Source organism: Haemaphysalis longicornis, unplaced genomic scaffold (genome assembly GCF_048455015.1).
Source record: "Haemaphysalis longicornis isolate Haplotype H1 unplaced genomic scaffold, Haemaphysalis longicornis Haplotype H1 scaffold_101, whole genome shotgun sequence".
In the NCBI taxonomy this organism is placed as follows: domain Eukaryota; kingdom Metazoa; phylum Arthropoda; class Arachnida; order Ixodida; family Ixodidae; genus Haemaphysalis; species Haemaphysalis longicornis.
In genome coordinates, this window is record NW_027526205.1 from 240944 (window position 1) to 257378 (window position 16435).

Consider the following 16435-nt stretch of genomic DNA (forward strand, 5'->3'; position numbering starts at 1 on the left):
TCCTTGTTGTTAGTAATTTTGACGCATTACTCCTGTATATTCGAGACAAACGTGTACTTTTTCTTTTTCTGCCCCCCTTACTCAATGCCCTACACAGTGGGCCTGTAAGGTACTTGTAAATAAAATAAAATATGAATATTTGCAGGTTTTGTGAATCTGTGACACATCGAGTTGGTTGCAAAGACCCTTTCTTTATGTAAAAAGCGCTGGCGTATTTAGGGACGTTCATAGAAGAGGTTAACGTTTGTTGTCTAACAACGCACTTCAACTGATTGAAGAACAACGAAAAGAGCAACAATACTTGATTTAAAACTGTTCAATAACGCAGACATTACTTGCATTTTTTTCAACGTCCGCAGATAACCCACCTGGCATGTCACAATTGCAGCCCATACCCCCCGCACGAACCTCGATTCTCTATTTGAGGAATGTTGGTCGCCTAGCTGAACTAAGGCAGCAGTAAAATGTTTTTACATGCTTAGCGGCCTCATTCACTTTGCCGAATACCTCTTTTTAGGGTAAAGCTCCTCAAAACAAACGTATCAATATAAAAGCTGACTAATGTCAACTTAGAACGAGCGCTGCTTTATACTTTCATAACGCCCAGAAGATTTGTGATGGTTTTCTTTTCGAGTGCATACGTAAACCTATGTGTTGTTTTGAAAACAATGAGACCAAATATATGGTTTGTCAACGCCTCAGGATCCGGAACATCAGCGGGAACAGCCGGAGGAATTAGCAGAGGTGGAAGAGGCAGTAATGGAGGACCAGTGGCCCTTGAACCATCATCGCCCGCTTCTGGGAATGGAGATTTTTCTGAATCTGAAACAGGACATGACGGTGTGTAGTTCTCACCTACTAATGGTCCCCACGAATGCAATGCGGAGCCACCCCATTGGCGCACATAATCAGTGACGCCGGGAAAGTAAAGAGGCTAGTTAAAAACATGTCGGAGTCCCTTGTAGTGAGTTTATGACCATAACAAAAAATGTCAAAAACATTTGAAGCTGCCTGTGAGGGTACAAGCCATGAGAAGTATTTTGGCCCTATGACGACGCTAACCCCGGCACTATTTCATTATTCTGCATCAGGGGAGCACCACGAAAGTAAAATGACTAACGTGCAATGAGTGTGTTTTTGTATAAAAATGTCGCTAGCATTGAAAGTTCAGCGACACGAAAAAGAATTGCTACCGCTGCTGGGTAATTTGCATGAATTACGGAGACAAAAAAATCTTTCTTGTAGAATTAGGCAGAAACCACGTAGTAAAACCTGGATTAATTGCAGCTCTGCGGCTGGGAGTTCAGCAGGAGTAGTATGTAAACATTATTCACCAGTTATTTCCTTCTGCGTGTCTTTAAAAGTAAGGGGTACAGGTGAAGCCTTTCCACTTAAATAACCCGCCCCAGCAAAATTCACTGCCAAAATATTGACTGAAAAGGCTACGATGGTGTTGGCGCTTGCCTAACTTGGCTGTAAGTTCGTTGCGCCGTCGAATTGATCCTTCATAGAAGGGAATAAAATCATCGCGCTCACTAATTGTTGCGTCCTTTCGCAACTTCAAATGTCTCAAATTGAAGTGGAGAAGTCTTGCGTCAGGGTAATATCTTCTGTTACTTAGCAGCCATTTAACGGTGTTAGAACGAGGAGTGCAGGGGAAAAAAGCTACTTTAACTGCATTCTCTTTTGTACTGTTTAATAGATCTAGAGATTTTCAGAAATGAGAGCTGTTACAATATTCTGAAACGGCTGAAAATACGGCCAAATGACGGCAGAAATTAATAATACTTTCATGAATGTTGGGTAGATATTTTTTCTGTAGATCATGCAACTTGTCAGGACTGAACTACGCACTTGTAGCGAGGATCCTGGTGTAGCACGCCAACGGAAAATGACTAATAAAAAGCAATGTATGCGGAGATGATGGCGGATACAGTGGGTGCTTCAGATTTTAGGTTTCTTCATCAATCGACATATCAGGTGCAGAAGATTGCAAAATATTCTCCCTGGAAATGCAATTACCGTTTTGGCTGTATAACAAATTCAGCCACCATCAGCGTATATCCCTGCTTTTACAATACTCGGCAAATATTTATTTAATATCGAAATAGATGAGACTACTACCATTTTAACCTATTTGGTTCCAATCTAAATTACTCCAATTTCTGATGATGATGATGGTTGGTGTTTAATGGCGCAAGGCCTACGAGGGCAAAGAGCGCCAGAGAAGTCATTTAATGAAAAGAAGTGATTACCACAAAAGGTAGGTATAAAACGTGTAAACTATACATAGTAAGATCAATAAAGATAATGGTAATGGCTGGTGTATAGGGCCAGATTTGATTATGCGTGATAGGAAATGAGGTTTAAAAACTTAACATCTGACAAATACTTAAAAAGGCGTTTCACAGAAACCATGGCATCGTCACCCAGAAACAACGATGGGTGTAGGGGAATATGTTGTCTGTAGAGTTCTCTGAAGTGTTTGTGTCGTGTTGTGTCAAGTGCCTTGCATTGTATGAGTATGTGGACTACGGATAGGCCCTCCCCACACCTGCTACACAGGGGTCTTGGAGATCCCGTGAGCAGGTGCGAGTGCGTAACATGCGTATGGCCTATCCGTAACCTAGCTAAGGTAACTTCAATGTGCCTGTTGTGTGAGTCAGTAGTGTATGGTCCCAAGTGTGGTTTTATGATGTGTAGTTTGTTGTCTGTCTGTTCGCTCCAGTCTGCTTGCCAAGTTTTACGGAGTTGCTGTCTTAGGTGTGGCTTGAGGTCTGTTTAAGGTAGTGTTGTTATGTTTACTGTGTTTCGGAGTGCAGCATGGGCGGCCATTTCATCAGCCAGTTCATTTCCGCCGATGCCAGAGTGGCCTGGCACCCAACACACAGTCACCTCAAGATTTGAAGAATACGCCAGCATAACTGATTTGAAGACAAGGTTGACTGCATAGTTTTTCGATGACTTTCCGGATGTTAATGCACGGACGACGCTCAGCGAATCTGTATAGATGATGGATTTAGGAATATTATGTTCAACTATGTGATTTACAGCCAGAAATATGCCATATGCTTCTGCCGAAAAAATACTTGTCTTTGCATTCATGGTTCTACCTCCTTCAAAATTGGGTCCATGAGCAGCACAAGACACTGCAGTGAACGTTTTCGAAGCATCACTGAAAAACTCTGCAGCCCTGTATTTATCCGGCAGATACATGAAATGCTGCTGAATCGCAATTCTTGGTGCCCTGCTCTTATCAAGATGCGTAAAAGACAGGTCACAGAGCACAGGGCGCAGATTGCATGGTGGTATAAAATCAGTGATGGGTGTCTTGTGAATGTCTAAAAAGGGTACCTCATGCTCAGAGGCTTCCTCTCTTACCCTAAGTGAAAAAGGCAGAGAGATGGATGGACGATTTAAGAACAGTTGTTGTGAGGATATGTTATTAATGGTGGAATTAAAAGGGTGGTTAGTCAGGGCCATGATTTTCGAGGCATACAACAAATCCATGTAAATCCTCTGGTGATATAGGGACCATTTATCACACTCGGCGTAGAGGCTCTCGACTGGGCTAGTGCGAAAAGCACCACATGCAAGGCGAAGACCCAGATGCAGCACTGGGTCGAGCATTTTCAGTGCCGTTTTTGTGGCAGACCCATAAATGACGCTGCCATAGTCCAATCGGGACCCCACTAGGCTGGTAAAAATGCGTAAGAGGAGTTGCTTGTCCGTTCCATACGACTGGTGTGACAAGATTTTAAGAATGTTGAGAGCCTTTAGACATTTATGTTTCAATTGCTTAATGTGAGGGATGAATGTAAGTTTTTCATCCAACACCACTCCTAAAAATTTGTGTTCCTTCCTAACAGGAAGCGAAACGCTATTAAGTGTTATGTCTGGGTCCGGATGGATCCCACGCTTCCTGGAGAAGACAACACAGGTGCTTTTTTCTGGATTAAGTTTAAACCCATTCTTGTCTGCCCAGCTGGAAAGTTTTTTGACGGCCAGCTGGACTTGACGCTCACAGATGGACATATTGCTTGATTTAAAAGATACCTGGACGTCATCTACATACATGGAATAAGAAAGTGTACGTGGTAATGCCTTCCCAAGGGAGTTCATTTTAACTATGAAAAGAGTGCAGCTTAAAACTCCACCTTGTGGAACGCCGTTTTCTTGTACATGAACCCTTGAGAGTGCGCTACCAACTCTCACACGAAAAGTTCTTTGGGACAGATAACTAACAAAAATGTTCATCATGTTCCCTGAGACACCAAATGACTTCAGGTCACTGAGGATCCCGTAGCGCCAGGCGGTGTCATATGCCTTCTCAAGGTCAAAAAACACCGTTATGCAAAACTGTTTGTGAATGAAAGCGTCCTTTATGTATGATTCAAGGGCGACAAGTTGGTCATTTGTAGATCGCCCCGCCCTGAAGCCTGCCTGGCAGCCCTCGAGAAGACCGTTGTACTCAAGAAAGTACACAAGTCTCCTGTTTATCATCTTCTCGAGGAGCTTGCACAGGCAGCTTGTAAGGGCGATGGGCCGATAGCTAGCGGGAGAGGAAGGGCCCTTCCCTTCCTTCAGGAAAGCCACTACTATGGCCTCCCTCCAAGAGCGAGGAATGTGCCCCGAAAGCCATATGTTATTGTATAGATGTAGAAGTGTTTCAAGGGTGTCTAAGTGTAGGTGTTGTATCATGGTGTATGTGACTTTGTCTGCACCTGGAGCTGAAGGCTTACATGTTGCCAGTGCTGACTTCAGCTCATGAATTGAAAAAAGAGAATTGTAAGAAGTGTGCGACTGTTTGCTATCATGCAGTGATTTCTTCTCCGCAGACGTTTTGTGCTTCATGAAAGTGTTTGTGTAGTGTGCTGAGCTGGACACGTGTTCAAAGTGTTGTGCAAGTGTGTTGGCCTGGTCGACGAGTGTGTCCCCTGTTGTGCTAACCAGGGGCAGGCGGTGTGTCTGTTGTCATTTCAGCTTGCGTATATGTGTCCAGACTTTGTGTGTGTCCGTGTATGAATTTATGGATGTCAAGAAGGTGCGCCAACTCTCTCGTTTTGCCTCACGGCGCACACGTTTTCCCATCGCCTTTGCCCTTTTGAACAAGAGGAGGTTTCCCGACGTGGGGTACCGACGAAGGATACCCCACGCCTTGTTCTGGGCCTCCCGCGCCCGCCTACAGTCATCATTCCACCACGGCCTCCGCTGGTTGCGCGGGACACCACAGGCGTGGGGAATGGACTTATCGGCGGCGTCGAGGATGTGCGCCGTGAGTAGTTGGGAAGCTTCTTCAACGTGTAGGTGTCCAATGGTTGTGTGGTGTAGTTTGGATGTCTCTGTAAATGTACTCCAGTTTGCTCGTGCTTCATTGAACCTATTATGGGAAGATGGACTGCATGGGCCTTTACCTATGTATGTGAGTGAGGTGGGGAAGTGGTCACTACCGTATGGGTCAGTGCCAACACCCCACTCGAGGAGAGGAAAGAGAACTGCGGAGCCAATCGCCAAGTCAAGACATGAGTATGTGTTGTGTCCTATGTTATGGTATGTAGGCTGTTTATTGTTGAAAAGGCATGCTCCTGAAGACGTAAGGAATTTCTCTATAAGGCGACCTCGGGCATCCGTGCGAGCAGAGCCCCAAAGAGTGTTGTGAGCATTAAGGTCGCCTGTCAGGATGTATGGTTCGGGCAGCTGGTCAACCAGCGCCTCGAAGTCAGAGCTTAAAAGTGAAACATCAGGAGGAATGTATATGGAGCATACCGTTATCAACCTATTAAATATTATTGTTCTAATTGCCACAGCCTCAAGGATAGTGTTCAAGGTGACAGGGTGGCATGCTAAGGATTTGCGGGCGAATATGGCCACACCGCCAGAAGAGTGTGTGCAGCCAACCCTGTCCTTTCTGTATACCAGGTAACAATTCAAGAAATTTGTGTTCTTGGAATTCAGGTGTGTTTCCTGAACACACATTACACTTGGCTGATTAGCATGCAGAATCTCATAGACGTCGTCAAGATTATTTAGAAGGCCTCTGCACTTCCATTGAACGATATTTTCTCTTCCCATTATTATGTATTAGAGCTACTGGAGTGTGACTATTTATGTAGGGTCTTTCGGGGCTTGGACTCTTGGACGGGGTTTCTTTACCTCCTCTGGAGGTTTAGATGGAGGGACCCGTTCCTTCCGCTGCGAAGCAGACAGGAAAGGTCCCACATCCAAGTCATCATCTGATTTGGAAGGGGTACCCGGCGTACTGGACCCCCCGGACCTGGCACCCTTTGCGGTGCCCTTCGTTTTGGCCGAGACCGCCGAGGGCGTCAGGAGCGCCCCGGGTGGCACAGGCGGTGCAGCGGAGGTGGGAACTGCTGCGGTTTCCTCCAGCTCCATCTCCTCCGGGCCCTCGCATGTGCTTCGGGCCGGTGGAGAGGAGGAAACAGAGGGTGCAGCAGCATCCCCAACGGACGTGGATGCGACCACAGCCGCTGCTGACTAAGCAGGCGGTGCGGTGGCGGGTTGGGCCGCCAGAAGCAACCCAGGGGGGGGCGGAGGCGGGACCAAGTCCGACTCGTGGTACTGGGTCCCCGCCGAAACAAGACGCCGCTCCGCCCCCCGGCGGGCTGCGTCGGCGTACCTCCCCAAGGGGAAAGAGGCGAACCTCTTTCGCGCCTCGGGGAAGGAGATGTTCTCAGTTACTTTCACTTGGATGATCTTTTTTTTTCTTGGTGAAACTTCTCACAGCTACGGGAGTATGCCGCGTGCGGCCCCTGACAGTTTGCGCAGGTGAAGGTGGTGGAATCACACGTTTCAGTGGGGTGGTCGTGTGCGGCGCATTTTGCGCAGGTCTGTTTGCCGCGGCAAGAAGTGGTAGCCTGCCCGAACCGCTGGCACTTGTAGCAGCGGCGCGGGTTAGGTATGTACGGACGTACACCACACCTAATTAAACCAGCATTGATGTGATCAGGAAGTTTTGAACTGCTGAATGTTAAGATAATGTGCTTTGTGGGTATTTCTACATTGTCGCGACGGATGGTGATTCTCCTGACAGCTGTTACGCCCTGATCCTTGAGGCCTTCTAGAAGGTCGGCCTCTGTTTCACTTAGCAGATCTGGCTGAGATATCACCCCCTGCGAGCTGTTGAGGCTGCGGTGGGGTGTGACAGTGATGTCCAGATCTGCCATGCGGGTTTGGGTCAAGAGATTTGTGGCTTGTTGCTGCGTCTTGACTTCAACCAACACTTCGCCTGTTCGTAGTTTTTTTGCCTCGAAAGATTTGCCAATGATTCCTTCAAGGAACTTGGAGACGAGGAATACAGATTGGGAGGAGACGGGTTTGGATTTGTCTATTGATTCAAGGACCAAAAAACGGGGATAGTTGTCATGTTTCGGAACGTTGATAGTTGGTAGGGGTGGAAAGGAAACTTCGGTGCGGCCCCTTTTCGGGGGCCGATCACGTCTTGGGGGGGGGGGGGGTTGAAAATTCCATTGATACATTGGAAATCAGGGAGACGGGGGTACTTTCTCCTTTGACCTTACCCTGGTAGTCAAAGAGGTCCCGGAGCTCCCTGCCTGGTAGACAGGCAGGGAGCCTATCGGCCGGAGCTTGACCAAGGCTCCGACGGCCACCGTTTACGGCTTCTACCCTTCACCTTAAAAACACCTCGCCATGGTTGGACACGGCTTATGTTGGGAGCTCGGGGTCCGCGGTGTCGCTGCTCACCGTCACCATGAATACTCAAGGTGCCCCGTGCGGGGCACTCCAATTTCTTTTGGGGTACTACCACCGAATTAAACCTAAAATATATCAAATGTGCAAAAATTAGTCCACAGAATTATTGCAACAAGCCTTAGACAGAGACGACCACGCATACCATTTATAAAGTTCAAAATTATGTGTCTTAATGATATCGGTGAATTTTGGCTAGCCCAAAAGTTACCTACAAGTATTACAACAATATTCCCTTCTCAACTGAACTAGCTAATTTTCGTAATATGACTTGTCATACCAAATTCGAAAAACAGATAAAAAGGTGGCTCCAAAATCTCGGCCAAATTATGGGCTGCAAATGTTAGAAGATAATCTTCCACGATTGCATATTAGGTTTGAGAACCGAGAAATAGTGCTTACATCGCTACGCCCTGTGGGTTTACTGGTTCATGCACAACATAACCCGAAAGAACTTTTGTTCTATTGATTGTTGTTATTGTATTTTTCTGGATTTGCCTTCTACTTCATTATTTTTGGGGAGCTTGCGTGTGGTATTTACAGCAATTTTATGTAGTCACAATTCTCCTTACTGTTCTTCCCATTTGTAACCTGGACGAGTAGTGCCTGTGTTATTCTCCAATTCCTGGGTAGGTATATAAATATTTGTTTCATTTAAATTATGAATTGCGCGATTCAAGCACGTGAATTTGTATTTGACGTTTCATTTGTTAGTATTTTACCCACAGTTTCCGAATTTGTAGCTGTGTGTATATATTTTGTGTTTCAAGAATTGTTGTCACGCATAATTTTTGTTATGGTTCATGCCGGTGATATCTATTGGTTTGTGAACAGTGCCAGCCATTGTCGCACGTGGCTTAGTAACACTGAAGCCATCGCTCAACGGTTTTTAACTTGGCCTCCTTCAAATTTTAGGGAAAAAGAAATAAAGGAAAGACTGAATAAAATAAATGAATAAAGCCCCAAAGGTAGGGCTGCCTGTTTCATAAGCTTAATCAATAAGCGAGGGGCCACCTCTTTCTAGAGATTTTTTGCAGAAGGGAGTTTACGGATTTACAAACTAGGCACGAAAGCTGTCTAGCTAGTAACGCAAATGTCTAACGTTATCGCCACACTTTAGGTTCGCCTAATGCACCTGCGGGTGAAAACTCCACTGATGCTGGCAGCCCCAATAGTGATAACAACAGCGATCTCAGCATACCTCTTGGACTCGATCTCCCGAAATGGTTCCCCCGACGCAGTGGCGAACGGCGGCATGGTGAGCAAATTAATCTTCGCGTTCACTCTTTGAGTTAAGTTCGCATTCCCTAAAGCCTAATTTTTGCTAAAATCTTGCACAAAAACATTTACATGATTGACATATTTATATAGGCTGAGTCGACATAGGCCACTCCTTTAGTTAGGCATTATATTGTTGCTCGTACGTACAGCGTAAGGTAGTCTAAGGCCAACGTGGCAGTTTTACAATTCTTGTAATGCAGGACTCCTGCACGCTTGAGGGTATGTCCCTCTCACTGATTGAAAAAAGGGCTGGCGGTTGTACCATGGCTGGATTCCGGGTGGCGCTCAAATAGTAGATTCCTAATAATGGTATCGAAATTGTAAGATAGGCTTATCTAGGTAAATGTCGGAATAAGGAAGATCGCACCGTCTTTCATTACTCAGCGACGTAATAAGAGGTCACCACAGCTCCATTGGTTATCCAGACAAACCGAGAAAAAGGCTTAGCGCCGCACATGATGTAGCTGAACATCAACGCACTAATGCGCAGCTATACGACTACGCTGTAAAATGTTTATTTAGTGCTCTCTTTGCTTCTTTAATACTTTCTTCTGTATACATTAGCACGTTTCCGTGGGTTGAGCAGGAGTTCGCGTAGTGCGTGCAAGGTTGACGGGATAGATCGCGAAGGGGCAGATGACGGAACGCGGGCACACCTGTTCTATATCGACTGCTTAAAACGCCAATTCTTGCGACACAGTGGCGTGATGCGTCGCCCGTCTATCTATCGGCATAGTTTACGGCATTTCTTTAGATGGAAGGTGCGCCTACGTCGAATGTACAGCAAGTTCTTGTACTGCAAAAGCGTCGTTGACCCCTCAAAAATATCAATAAAGCCAAAGGACAGTAGGCCAAGAATGTAGTGGCAGACCCAAAGACAAGAAAATATATTGCAGAAAGTGATGGAAGCACAACAGAGCACCAGAGAGCTCTTTGATATGTACAGTCAGAGAAATTCATACTGCTTTAGCATTCGCTATGCTGATATTGTTGCGGCTGACACACTTTCATTTCTCCTGTTTATCGATTCGCATGACGTGGATATGTGGAACGAATGAACTTCGTTTCTTTCGTTCACTTAAGTGCACAAAAATAGTGCTGCGGTGCACGTTTCATTTATATCCTGTCGGTTTCCTTGTTCTGCGGCTATCGTATCTGTTGTTCTAGATATAACACTTCAGCAGTATACCTACTGTATAGCAGGTGTTGGATCTCTCTTACAATCGCCTATATGACTCTAGCTTGATCACCAGTATTTTAACGCAATTACATTATTTTCGGAATGACGTAGCTGAATAATGAACACTGCCCGCAACCATACTGCGATCATTGCCTTTCCGCCTCTTTAAACGCGCAGGTTGTTCGGTTTCACATCTTCTTCGACGTTTGATATTCTAAATGTGTTGTTTAAGGTACTAATTTCGTGTTATGAACTTTAGTTCGTGCTCAAGCACAGTGTCATTTCTAACCTAAGTGCGATATGTACCTTACCTTATTCACGCTTGGATTATCTGAATAAGGTAAGAGAAATGAAGTGTAAAACAGATGTCCTAAGAAAGTCTTTTTCCCCAGGACCATATCGAATTGGAAACGGCTACCTCGAGATACTGTGACAGTCATGTCTAACGATGCATTTTTTTCCATGTTATGACCCAATTTGTTGTAACATTCAAGTTGTGTATTGAAGTTGTGTATGTTGTTTAGGTTTGACTCTGCATTTATTGTTAAATAACTTGCATTGATTAGTGTATATTTCCTTGTACCCCCCTTCCCCCCACTGTAATGCCACAGGCGCTGTGCGTACTGAATAATACGCACGCACCAAGTACAAGCAAACGAGGCATATTCATAAATATTACGCGAGGCGTACCCGAGGAATTGTAGGTTCATTACACAACACCATACTACGTACGGGCAGCCAACAGGTGGTCGTAGAGGGCTATTTTGCTATGAATTGATCCTGCACTGTTCCTATTCCAGGTTAGCATAAGTGGATCATTTACACTATCACTTCACACGCTTGCCAACCTTGGTTTGCTGTTTACTTTAGCTTGTAGTCCACCTATTTCAAGTGATAAATGCAGTAGTTACCAAGCCGCACTTCACCATCTGATGTGCGCAAACAAATAGATTTGGAGAATCAGGGAAACGCAAGATAATTTTTATAAAAGGGTCAAAAATATAATATTTTTAATGCCCTTAAAGGTGTCATGCAGGCAACCTGGTGGGTCGCAGGTACTTTCGTAACTGGAAGGAATTTTATTTGAAGTGGACAAGAATTGTGTTACCTCCTCCTTCTCGGGCCCTCACTGACAAATAATGGTCTTTTTTGAAGGGGGTATGTTCGCTTTTACTTCTCTTCTTGTGTTTTCACTTGTTATGCGCACCTAGTTGCAATCTATTGTTTTATGTATATTTTGACATACTGGCACTAGATATATGGTTCGAAGTTTGCGCTGAGTGTGTTCCTCCTGTCTATGGTCCGTGAGTTTTTGCCGAATCGTGCTCGTATTAAGGATTGCCAACGTGCCCACAATGTTCCCCTTGTGAAACTGTTCTGAATCTATAACGCTTGTTTCTTTTCCCCTTTACGCGAAGACCCAGCTGTCGCTGCAGCAGTAGCACTTGGGGCTTTGGCTGGAGTAGCAGCAGTTGGTGCTCTTGGTGCCGGTATTGCAGCCGCTGTCCAGGCGAGTAGAAGACGCAACATGCCTCTAGGTAGGTTGCTGGTGCTTTTTGAGGAGGTGCATATTAGGAGTTTATAATGAAAGCGATTAATCCCATTGGTTGCCGAATTTTATTGCCGATATTCGTGTATTTGGAGTCATGGATAGCGAGGGTGGCGTTTTTAAAGGGAGTACTTCATTCGCAATGTGCCGGATCCCTGCAAAGGAGGAAAGCCAACATCTGGCTTCATCGTTGTGCGCTCACCATAGGTGGACTGGGTGACCTTGCAAATTTAAGGCTGTCGCTGGCGTCTGAATACCAGATATGTCAAAACGGCTGCTAGGCCGAGTCTGGCGTGCATCAATCACCCTTTCAACATATACGGTAAGTTGCTAGCACGGAACGAGACCCCGGGCACACGTTACACGAAGTGGTTGCGCTGTTGTACGCCTGCTTTCATGCAGCGCTCACCTGAGAGTTCTCACCCCAAATGCATCACCGTTTCAAAAACAGCACCTAAGGCATGCGTGAGGCTATTTCAGCCGCTCCTTACGCACGTTCTCCGGCCTTGCGTCTACTACGGTCTTTAGCACTGGCGTTCTCGGTCTGGAGCTGTTTCTTGAGCAGTACCGCCGTTGTTTACTAACTGAGAATTCTCAAGCTAGGACTCGGAATAGTTAAGCAGGAAATCGAGATATTTATTCCAAAAGGCACAACATTAAACATTATTTCTATGCGACTACATGGTATTTAAACAAAAAAACCGCTATTTCTAAGTGCACTTCTAATATACATATAAATGGCACTCTCCTACAGGTGACATATCCCGTTGTACGCGCAGTAGCATATTTTGTTGGAAATTATGTTGTAGCAGCACAGTGAAGTGAAGAAGATGAGGACAGAAACGGCTATGTGCTGTTAAGGTTGAATTTTAGAAGAGGAAGACAAACGCTTAAAGCCCTCCCGCTGTACGCGCCCCCGCTGGCATAGTTCAGCATTGTAAATAGTGTTAATGCTCCGTATTTCCTTGCTTCTGCCTCGTCACAATATTTACAAGATGGCATGGTGCCTGCTGGTGTTCATTAAAGACAGTCATTGTGCCTCATTTAGCAGGCGTACACATGCTAAGCATTACGTCTGTAGATTCCCGGCCACCCAACCTATTTTCCCTAGGGGAGACAGAACGGCTGTGAGTGCAGGTAGCACAAGTTTAGAATTTGCTCGTTCTATGTAACCCTTCCGACACTAACGGCGCTCGTTAATAGGAATGTGTGAAAAAGATTAGGACAACAGAGAAAATGAATTGGCTCTGCAAAGTGTTCTTAATATCGCAGGTGTATCTTCCGCGTATGCCAAAATGGATGAGAAATTAAAAGCTCTAGAACACCACACACGGTCTTTCTGCGACAAGATGATCCTCATTAGAATTGGTACCTATTTTTGCAGATCAAATACGCATATTTAACTTTCTAACACTAATCAACGGAATCGATGACGGGGTTGAACACCCTTTAAGGAAGTTTGTGGAGCAGTAACACTGTTTTCAGGCCTAGAAAGCGCATTGAATGTGTACGCAACAACTGCACAAGACAAAACAGACACGCTGCTCCACGAAGTTGCCGACCTTGGCATGACCACGCAATGAACTGGATGGAGCCAGCTAATGTCACTAGATACTATACAGAGTGCCGTCACTCAGGCATGCAAGAGAGCAGCAGCGGACATTGTGGTGTTTCAAGTTTCCGGTTTATTTCTTCTTGCCAATCTTGCCAATCTATGGAGTGTAAAGCTAGGGCTAAAGGCTACACTGAGGCTCTTCCTCCACGAAGCAATCCAGCAAAACAGCGAAGTAACAAAATAACATACAATTTCATATACCCAAACATGAATACATATACACGCCTTTTTTCGTGTGAGTAAGAACGCAGGTCTGTATTGCCGAACGAACTTTGTTCTGCTGTAATTTCACGATCTTACGTTCCGGTATGCTTTGTTTGAAATGCCACAAGAAGACGGAAAAGGATTACCTCGGTTATAGTGGGTTCGAAGCCTAGAAAAATGCGTTTTTTTATCTAGGACTCTTGCGCGAGCCAGACTGCCGATTTATTGTAGCTGATTTTTACCCCTACGGTTACGGCGAATATCGGATATAACGAACTAATGTACGGCCCCTATACTACTTCATTATAACGAGGTTCGACTGTATAGTTTTCTGAGGGCACGCACCCTAGCCCTTTCTCCTAACTTCTCTCCGCACAGCTGCCCTGGTAATGAACACGCGATTAGGCGCTCTTACTGCGCAACCACACCGAGCGCTGGCTGGACCTTGGATGAGACAGTAGGTCAGATATAGGTTACGAAGAAGAAGTTGTTTAGTAGGTTTGTACATAGAGTAATAGGGCGTTTTCTCTAGCAAACAGCTGTAACACAACAGGCAATACCAAATAAAACCTTTTTTTGTACCTGTGTTGTTCGTTCTACCTCAAACATTTATTAGTCTAAACGCGTAGTTAAAAAGAGTGCGTATTGAACACACTAAGCCAAACTCCTCTTGCAGGATAGTAGTTTCACAACGCAATAACATTCTTAGTGTAGTTCATGCCCAGGCTGATTATTATCATAGAGCTAAGTGTCCTAATATATAATTGTAGCCAAGGGTGAAATGTATATTCTAACGTCAATAGATGCTGTGGTTAAAAATAGGCTTTTTAAAATGCAGGAGCAGCTCGCAGGGGTGCAACTGGTCGCAGGCGAAGGAAACCTGCCCATAAGCCCCGTGGTGATCGGAAGCGGCGATCGATTCCAGAGTCCAAGGTTCCAGCGGAGGTTCTAGACCAAATTCCAAGTGCGTGTTGGCATCCTGCTTTGAAAAATTCTATATCTATAAACACAGGATATTATAAATTCGGTACACGGGAACCTTTTGGAATATCATAAATGTGTACATTCACTAGGAGTACCAGCATTAACTAACTTGTTTGGTAGTGGTTTATTAAAATTTGTATTTTTTCCTTTATCCCTGAGTATTTTCTTACGTAAAAAGGTTTATAAAGGAATTCCCTGCATTTTTTCAATATGCCATAGAAAACGCACTTCACGTCACAGAAATATCTTAAAGTGTTAAAGGGCAGAAACTTTGATTTGCATACTTTTTACACATGTTATTTCCTTTTTTTTGTACGCAGTGAATTTCGAGAACCTGTACAGAGGAGAGTTTACCCGTGACGCATTTCAAGACCATCTCTCTTCGCCGAGCTCTCGTATGTGAAACCAAACGAAAGCACCCTACCAGCTTTCGCAAACTTTTAGTGCGGCTGTGAATAAAACTTTCCAATTTGCCACTTTTTAAGATTGCGGATGCTCGTATCGTGATTTTATTCCGCACGACATGTTTTTGGAACACTCTGCCCGCTATATCGCATTTGTTTCCTGCAATAAAATTTTTTTACGCGTCATGTCTGATTATCGTACGTCCTAATGTTTTGAAGAACTTATGTATTTTACCCATATCTGTTTCTGGCGTATGTCCAAAATCTGCCCTTTTCGTAGTGCACTTGTTGGCTTAGATTGCCACGAGGGAATAATAATGTCTTTGTTTATAAATGTACATACGCGCCGTAGTTGTAACAAGGTGTTTTTCAAAACTCGACTCCATGTTTCCAGACGTGCACTTTTTTGTTTGTGTCTGTGGATGTGTTTGCTACAGTTTTGCTTCTTACCTGATGTCAGAATATTTTTCTACCGGTGTTTATGCTTTTATTGTTGGCTACTGAACTATCATATGCTCCTCCTTACTCTATGCCCCAGCCTGGTTCTGTTTTGTATGTTGAAAAAAAAATAAAATACCCGGAAAGGAAAACAAATTTTCTTGGGAATATTTTTGAAGAAAATTTGTTTTCAGAACAGCGGTCAGTCATCTGACAGAAAATGTTTTTAGTCAATAAAAGTTACCCTTACTCTTTCAGGGGTCTCCTTCTCAAGAAAAGATATTTGTCATGCTTGAAAAGTTTTACAGCAAGTGATACTAGTTTGGAACGCCGAGTTCCGTACTGCGTACTTTTCAGTTAGTGTTATGTTGGCTGTGCATTTGCCGCCCCTGAACTCACAAAGCGCGCGTATTAACAGTATTTCGCAAAAGCTTTAAGTGTAAAAATTCCTAAATAGATTATGAATTCATTGTTGTTTCCGATGGTATTATTTCGAAGGGAGAAAATGCCGGGATCTCTCCTCGATCGAGTTTATGAGGGCAGGTGTTCTCTATAAAATAAGTCACAAAATGTCGGATGGTGATACGTATTGCAAAAATAATGGAGACGGCCTGTCATTCGCGCACGTGAGTGGTACAGTACAGTCCCATAAAAACATGCTATCACTTTGAGAGCACTGTCGACGGAGCCAAACAATCCTGTTCCGGACAGTGGGTCAACAGGAGAGCTCGAGTCGTTCTTCCAACTCGCCTAGTAAAAAGGAGGTCGGCTTCACCTATCCTCATAGCTCAACCCCCCCCCCCCCACTCCCACCCCCCCAAAAAAAATATATATATATAAAACTGGCTGAAGTGGTTTGTTTATTTGGGCATTCCTTATACACAGAAATTCAGAGAACAGGGACGAAAAGCTTGTCATGCGAAAGCTTGACGAGGTCCCACTACCCATGGCATACAGCAATGGCAGATATTTTGTGTACACATGGAGGTCCAACTCAACTAACACAGAGAATTTAACACAAAGCCAATTGAGCTATTTAAACCTAAAAAAAC

The 16435-nt window shown here is 44.6% G+C and overlaps 1 protein-coding gene across 1 annotated transcript in view; it reads left to right on the forward strand.

Moving 5' to 3' along the window:
- Window positions 1–15209, forward strand: part of LOC144160508 (uncharacterized) — a 40014-nt gene extending 24805 nt beyond the window's left edge. The window contains exons 6-10 of the mRNA XM_077691779.1: window positions 703–840; window positions 8849–8986; window positions 11608–11727; window positions 14396–14521; window positions 14862–15209. Coding sequence (XP_077547905.1) covers window positions 703–840; window positions 8849–8986; window positions 11608–11727; window positions 14396–14521; window positions 14862–14944 — 605 coding nt within the window. The 3' untranslated portion in view covers window positions 14945–15209. The remainder of the gene's footprint in view (window positions 1–702; window positions 841–8848; window positions 8987–11607; window positions 11728–14395; window positions 14522–14861) is intronic.
- The last annotated feature ends 1226 nt before the right edge of the window (window positions 15210–16435 follow it).